We start from the raw sequence: 7,565 nt of genomic DNA on the forward strand, positions 1-7,565 counted from the left end.
GACATCGATAACACCAAAGCCCACTTCACATCAAACTTAAAAATTCTAAAATCTTCAAAATGCCAACTTTTCGCAATAAGTACCGAAACGCTCTCGGACCATTCGATACTCAACCCGAACATACGCCCAAGTCCAAAATCATCATACGAACCTTTGGAACCTTTAAATCCCGATTTCGAGGTCGTTTACTCAAAAGTCAAACATTGGTCAACTAGTTCAACTTAAATCTTCTGAATTGAGAATTGTCCTTCTAAATCAACTCCGAACTTCCTAAAACCGAAACCAACCGCACGTGCAAGTCATAATACATAAAGTGAAACTACTCAAGACCTCAAACTGACAAACGACGCACTAGAACTCAAAATGACCGGTCGGATTGTTACAATTTCGATCCTAACAATTATTATTGTTGTTATTATAAAGAAGATTATTTTATTTCTTTGCGGCTATACATGTAAATTCATTTGTGGCAGAGGGAAATGAGATGTCTTATTCTCGCCTCCAAGATGTGCAAATATTTTTTTTTTTTAAACTCTTTAACTCATGAAAAGCGTTGTCTTAGAAAAAGAAGCATATTTAGGCCACCATTGGTAAGCATTGCCCTAATAATGTGACCTTTTGATCAAAGTCACACTTTCAAATAATGTAAGTCTTATTTTTTTAACAGTGATTAATTTCTAACATATTGTAATAATTGCCCCTATTTTTCCTAATAGTAAGCAGCTCTTGCTTATTTGTTGTTGCCTATATATTTTTCATCCGAGGTTATTCAACGACGTGAGGCAACTTTGTTGTTGTTGCCAAAACTATTATTGGCAACAGTATATAATATATTGTAACAAAAAATATTGTTGACAAATGCTTTCTTGGTTTTAGTGATGAAGCAAAACATATCCTAGAATCGGCTTGGAAAGTATTAAGAGATTTTCATCATTCTATTATTTGCCTGAATCAAGGAAGGAGAAGGCGTTTGTGGTACTAATTAAAGAGTTTCGCAATATAATCCTTTAACCTAACAATGGTCAATCTGGGAAACACTGCCTAATCTTTTCACATCAGCCAAAAGACTTTCCACCTTAAATATTGAAGAAAATGGTAACAATAAGATGAACTTGAGAAAAAGAGGCCAAAATCCTCCCTCGTGCCATCTTAAAGTTGACTCTTGTAGAGCAAAATCAGTCACTCTCTTGGCGGTGCTCTAGTTAAAAATAATAAAAAGATAAGATGTAGCATTCAGCCGATCATTATATAATAAAGATATAATTCAGATACAGATGAAAATTATTGTACATCATGTTATAAAGTTGACTTAAGATAAAATTAATATGACAAGTAAACATCCAAGAAACTTGATAAAAACGCAGCTAGCTAACTATAACTTGTTAGGACAGCTATCTATGGACTATGGATATGAATATATTATTTTTCTTGGAGGCAAAGGAATTGAAAGAAAATGCTTGGTTATTAAATTAAAAAAGCTAAAAAAAATCAATAATTTGGACTTAACAAGAAACATGGATTATTTTAGTTCCGATACTTGGTACAATCTATTAGCCACTAAAGACAAAGAATCCCATCCAATTCTTGCTTCCAAAAGGCAAAACTTAGATCTTTATCTTTCTAACTTCGAACCCTTTATTATTTAAACTCCCTTTCAACATATATATATATATATATCCCACATTACCAACATTCTCCATCTTTCCTATTCCTAGATTTGCTGATTGAAACAGAGACAATGAAGCCAATATTTACAAGTGATAAAATTCCAAGGTGTTCTAAGCTCACCATGCATAAAGATTCACACTCAATTTCCAAGATGAAGCCAAAAATACGAATAATTCATATAATTGCTCCACAGATTATTAAAACGGACGTTGAAAATTTTCGCGAGCTTGTACAAAGGCTGACGGGAAAGCATGCAGCAGAAGGTAAAGGAAGCAACAAGAAAAGAAAAGAGTTGATAAATCCTCAAAGGAAAATGGAAGAAGAAAGTACTGAAGAGAAAAATTATAGAGCTGAGAATTTGTCGAATGGATTTTGGAGTAGGTATGGAATGGATGAGGGATTCATTCAAAACTTTGGCGAATTTCCTGTGTTTCCTTTCAAGTCTACTCAGATTAATATGTTTGGTGAGACTGAGATGCCCCTTTGCTAGACAAATTATTAAGTAGAAGACTTTTTCTGAATTTGTTCTTGACAATGATTTTCAAAATTTTCGACAATCTCAACCAAATAGTGTGCAGAAAATTGGGTGCGTGTGATGACTTAATTCTTCATTAATTTTATTTTTCTGTTTTGTTGGATTTGGATTGAAGAGGATAGGAGGAAGTGCTGATTGACTTTTTTCTCTCTATCTTGTATGTTTCAGGTTTTTTTCTTTGTAATTATTTGACTCCTATCAATTCTATTTGCTGCTTAATTTTTCCTATACCCATAGGCTTTTCATGTTTTATATATATATATAGCAAATCCACTAGGCGAGGTGTCTAGGGCTAGTTTTATTAATAATAAAAAAAAATCCACATAGGAAGAGTACAAATAAGGGGACAATAGCACCACTCCTCTGCGCCTCACATTGCCATATGATGACAGCCTCATGCAGAAGATCATGGTGTAGCTGCCGACAAAGTCTCACGAGGGCATATAATTTCATAGTCGTTTGGATATCTTCCCAAAGGCATAGGACATTAGCAATCATATACTGGGCTAAACCTTACCTTACTAATCCTATTGAGGCATAAAAAAGCCTCACCTACTAGCATGCATGTAAAAAGTAAGAACTAGAGAGCACTAAATATTCTATGATCATCACAGAGTCTATAACATACTCTGTGATGATATTACAAATGACTATACTAATAAAGTGATAAAATAAAATGTAGTATGAATTAAAGCATTGTCCCTTCTTGCCCAAGCTTGTAATTTCTTCAATTTGTAGTTCTTTGTCATCTTCCTCAAACTTCTTCAAAATATCTTCAAAATTCATGACTTCTTTTTTGAATGATTGGATCTCGTGGATGTAGTTTGGCCAGCCTATTCTTGTTTGGCAATTCTCATTGGGAGTCGCCTAACATTTACTTCCTCATTCACCTTTTCGTCCCAACTCTTCTTCCTTGTATGAGTCTTCTTGCTTTGTCCACTATACATAGGTGATAGATCACCTCTTTGTGCTGCCTCTGCCCTGCATTGTTGCATTATTTCATCTTCATCTCCTTCTTCATAAATGTCCTTTCCCACCTGCACTAGATGTGACAAATTTTGGACGAGGTCTTGTGTCATCAAATCATTTACTTCTTGTACCTTTGCCATAACTGCCTTGCCCTGATGTTGTTCCATACGTTGCATATTGTTCCTGGTCTTAACACCCTGTCCAGTGCTCAAAGCTTGAGAATGATTCATAGGCTTAGAGCTTACCAACGCGTCCAGGAGCAATCTGTCCTCCAACGAGATAGCTGGATTGCCTTCACGATGTTGCTGCTGCCCAGTATTTGATGGAGCTACTGCATTTTGAACATCAACAAAGGTAGTAGCTGGAGTGTTTGTAAGAAGCTGTTGCTACCCAGTGTTAGGTGTTACAGCAATTTGCATCGTATTATCGCCTGGAGTGTTTGCAATCAGCTATTGTTGTCCAGCCATAATAGGCGTTACTACTGGGAACAAAAGCAGGAGCATTGGAATTAAGCTTACTTTTTGAGGCATGAATCTGAGGCACCATCATTTCTTGGCAAGTGTTGGTGAGCCAATTGACAGCATATCTTCACCTTCACTCTCTTGGTCAGCACCATCAGTCGAATCCCCAGCAATTTCATCTCCCCAGTCTTCTTCTTCACCTTCCTCCTCTTGATCAGCCCGCAATCTGGATTTACTAATCATATGTCTAAAATTTTCTTAAACAATTTCATTGTTATTTCTAGCGGACAACATCACCTTCCCAGACTCATCTCTATATTCACCTAACGTGTCCATTGATTGTGAAGGAACTTCAAATACGGATATGTTCAAAGTTACTATTGCTTGTTTAACCATGGTGGTATTCATCATCATTGCAGCCTGGGCATCTTTGATAATTTTTCAACATGAGGGCTGGAAAAATGCAATGTCAGAGTATTGGAACTATGTGCTTGATTATCTGTTTGCTCCTCCACCAGATTTTTCTTTGAGGCATTTCGTCGAACACCCATTTCCTTAGCCAAAATCTCACTGCCTTGGGCTCCTTTTTGATTGCTGGTGCATGGAACAATTTGCTAGTTCATGATGTCATCTTTTAGGACTGTTGAAACTAGTTGATCATCCTCCACAGCTTCCAGTGCTTCAAAAACATTTGAGCTGGTCACAATGTTAGAAGCATTTTGTCGAACACCTGCAGATTTTTGCCTGGGCGATACCACCTTTTTAGTAGGTGATTTTCTAGCAGAAACCACGTTCCAACTTTCATCTTTTTTGTTTGTACTATCAACATTTTTCCACAGCCTTAACTTCCAAGGACACTCCCTTATTCCCAATCTCTTTACCTCCAGAAGTATGGGCTTCATCATCGCGAGTGACCACTGGTGTTGCCAACTTCCTAGTGGTATTGATAGTCATTGCCCATGTTGCAGCTTCCATTACATTACCACGTTGTGCATTAACATCAGCTTGAACATTAGCAGCCTTTGAGCCTGTATCAGTTGCACACTCCACCACTTCTCTACCTACATGTTCTGATGCTTTTGTTGAAACACCAGTTGCAGTATTATTAAGAGCCAGCTTCTCATACGTTGCTACTACTGGATTCACAGCATTGAAAATCCCCGTTAAGACTTTTCTAGCAGGAACATCACATGTAGGTTTAGGAGTGTTGCGGAAGCCAAATTTATATAGTGTGAATGAGTCACAACTACTATACCAAAAATTATAGCAGCCACCAAATAATAAATAAGACAATAAAACAACAATAAAAGGAACACCAAAATTTACGAGGTTCGGCCAATTTTGCCTACTTCCTCGGACACAACCAATATTTTATTCCACTCCAAAAATACAAGTGAAATAATACTAAAGAGAGAAGATACAAATGCCTTAAGAAGATAAGAAGACAAATGAGAGGTGTGTCTAAATCCTAAACATTAGGCCTCCTTTTATAGGGAGAAATTCTTCCCAAATTAAGTCTCCCACTGATGTGGGAGTTTGCCATTTTCAACAAATTTCCACCTTGGCAAAATTCCACATCTTCAATTTTCTCCCGGTAACAAATTTTGGTTGTGTCTTCATCTTCAATATTCAGTGTTCAACAATGTTGATCAAATCCAAACAATATTGAAACTTGACCGCAGTCACCACTTTTGTCAGCATATCAGCAGGATTCTCTATACTATGAATTTTCTTCACTATGACTCCACCTTGTTCTATGATTTCTCGTATGAAATGATACCGAACATCAATGTGCTTCGTCCTTGCATGATAAACTTGGTTCTTCGCTAATTGAATAGCACTTTGACTATCACAAAAAATTGTGATACTTTTTTGTCCAATACCAAGCTCTTTTAGCAACCCCTGAAGTCAAATTGCCTCCTTCACAGCCTCTGTAATAGCCATGTAGTCTGCCTCTGTTGTAGACAAAGCAACTGTTGACTGTAAAGTAGACTTCCAACTAACTAGTGCCTTTGTAAAAGTAAATACATAACCAGTAGTTGATCTTCGTTTGTCCAGATCACCCGCAAAATCTGAGTCACAATATCCAACTACAGACTGATTGTCTTCCTGCTCAAAAACTAACCCAACATCTACATTATTATGAATATACCGTAGAATCCACTTCACAGCTTGCCAATGCTCCTTTCCTAGATTATGCGTATATCTGCTAATAATTCCAACAACTTGTGAAATGTCAGGTCTCGTACATACCATTGCATACATCAAGCTACCAACATCATTTGCGTATGGTACCTTTGATATATACTCTCGTTCAGCTTCATCTTTTGGCGACATAGTAGTACTTAGCTTAAAATGGGGAGCAAGTGGAGTACTAACTGGCTTAGTCTTCTCATCTATGCCAAAGCGCTGTAGTACTTTCTTCAAATATTCTTTCTGAGATAAACAAAGTTTCTTTGAACGTATATCTCTTATTATCTCCATGCCAAGAATTTTCTTTGCCTCACCCAGATCCTTCATCTCGAACTCCTTCTTCAGTTGAATCTTCAACTTATCAATTTCTTCCGATTTCTTGGAAGCTATCAACATATCATCAACATATAGGAGAAGATATATGAAGGAACCATCTTCAAGCTTGCGCAAATACACACAATGATCATATTTGCTTCTCTTGTACCCTTGCCGCAACATAAACTTGTCAAATTGCTTGTACCATTGTCTAAAAGATTGTTTCAATCCGTACAATGATTTTTCAGGTTTGCACACCATATTTTCTTTTCCAGCAACTTTGAATCATTCTGGCTGAGTCATGTAGATTTCCTCCTCCAAGTTTCCATGTAAAAATGCAGTTTTTACATCCATCTGAACTAGTTTCAAATCCAACTGTGCTACCAAAGCCAACATAATTCTAATGGAGGAATGTTTTATAACTGGAGAAAACACTTCATTGTAATCAATTTCCTCCTTTTGAGCATATCCTTTGGCCACCAATCTTGCTTTGTAGCGAACATCTTCTTGGTTAGGAAATCCTTCTTTCTTTGCAAATACCCATTTTCACCCAATTGCTTTCTTTCCCTTCGGGAAATTGGCCAATCTCCATGTATGATTCTGATGAAGGGACTGTATTTCATCATTCATGGCAATCCTCCACTTATCTTCTTATGAACTTTGGACTGTGTCTTTATAAGTGGTAGGAACATCATCAGCTACAATTGAGGCAGCACAAGCAATCGTCTCTATAAGACGAACAGGTTTTGTTATTGTCCTTTTTGGCCTGCTGGTTGCTATTGATTTAAGTTTTTATTGAGGTTCCTGAGTTGGAATCTCCCTCTATACTAGCTCTTCTTCCAAAAGATAATCTTCATATGTTTCCTTCTCTGCTTCTTGTGTAGGAAAAATAAATTTTCCCTCAAACTCCACCTGCTTAGAAGCACCATCATTTTGTCTGGTATCTTCTGTTACCTTATTTACCATAGCAGATTCATCAAAGGTAACATCCCTGCTGAATATTACTTTCTTTGTCATAGGACACCATAAGCGATATCCTTTGATTCCAGAAGTAATCCCCATAAAAATAGCCTTCTTTACCCTTGGATCCAATTTTGACTCTGTCACATGATAATATGCAGTTGAGCCAAATACGTGCAAAGAGTCATAATCTACAGCAGGCTTTTCATACCATTTTCCAAATGGTGTCTTGTCATCAATAGTAGCATATGGTAGACGATTAATGAGGTGGCATGCATATGTAACTGCCTTAGCCCAAAATTCTTTGCCCAAGCCAGCATTGGACAACATACACCGTACCTTCTCCAGCAAGGTCCGGTTCATACGTTTTGCCACTTCATTCTGTTGTGGTGTATGTCTGACAGTGAAGTGTCGGACGATGCCATCATTTTCACAGACCTTATTAAAATGATCATTTTTGTATT

At 37.1% G+C, this 7,565-nt stretch overlaps 1 protein-coding gene across 1 annotated transcript; it reads left to right on the plus strand.

Moving 5' to 3' along the window:
• Positions 1-1,738: 1,738 nt before the first annotated feature.
• LOC104239183 (VQ motif-containing protein 25) lies at positions 1,739-2,158 on the plus strand. Its single transcript, XM_009793753.1, has one exon. The coding sequence runs from the start codon at positions 1,739-1,741 to the stop codon at positions 2,156-2,158; it is 420 nt and encodes a 139-aa protein (XP_009792055.1).
• The last annotated feature ends 5,407 nt before the right edge of the window (positions 2,159-7,565 follow it).

Source organism: Nicotiana sylvestris, chromosome 12 (genome assembly GCF_000393655.2).
Source record: "Nicotiana sylvestris chromosome 12, ASM39365v2, whole genome shotgun sequence".
Lineage (NCBI taxonomy): Eukaryota > Viridiplantae > Streptophyta > Magnoliopsida > Solanales > Solanaceae > Nicotiana > Nicotiana sylvestris.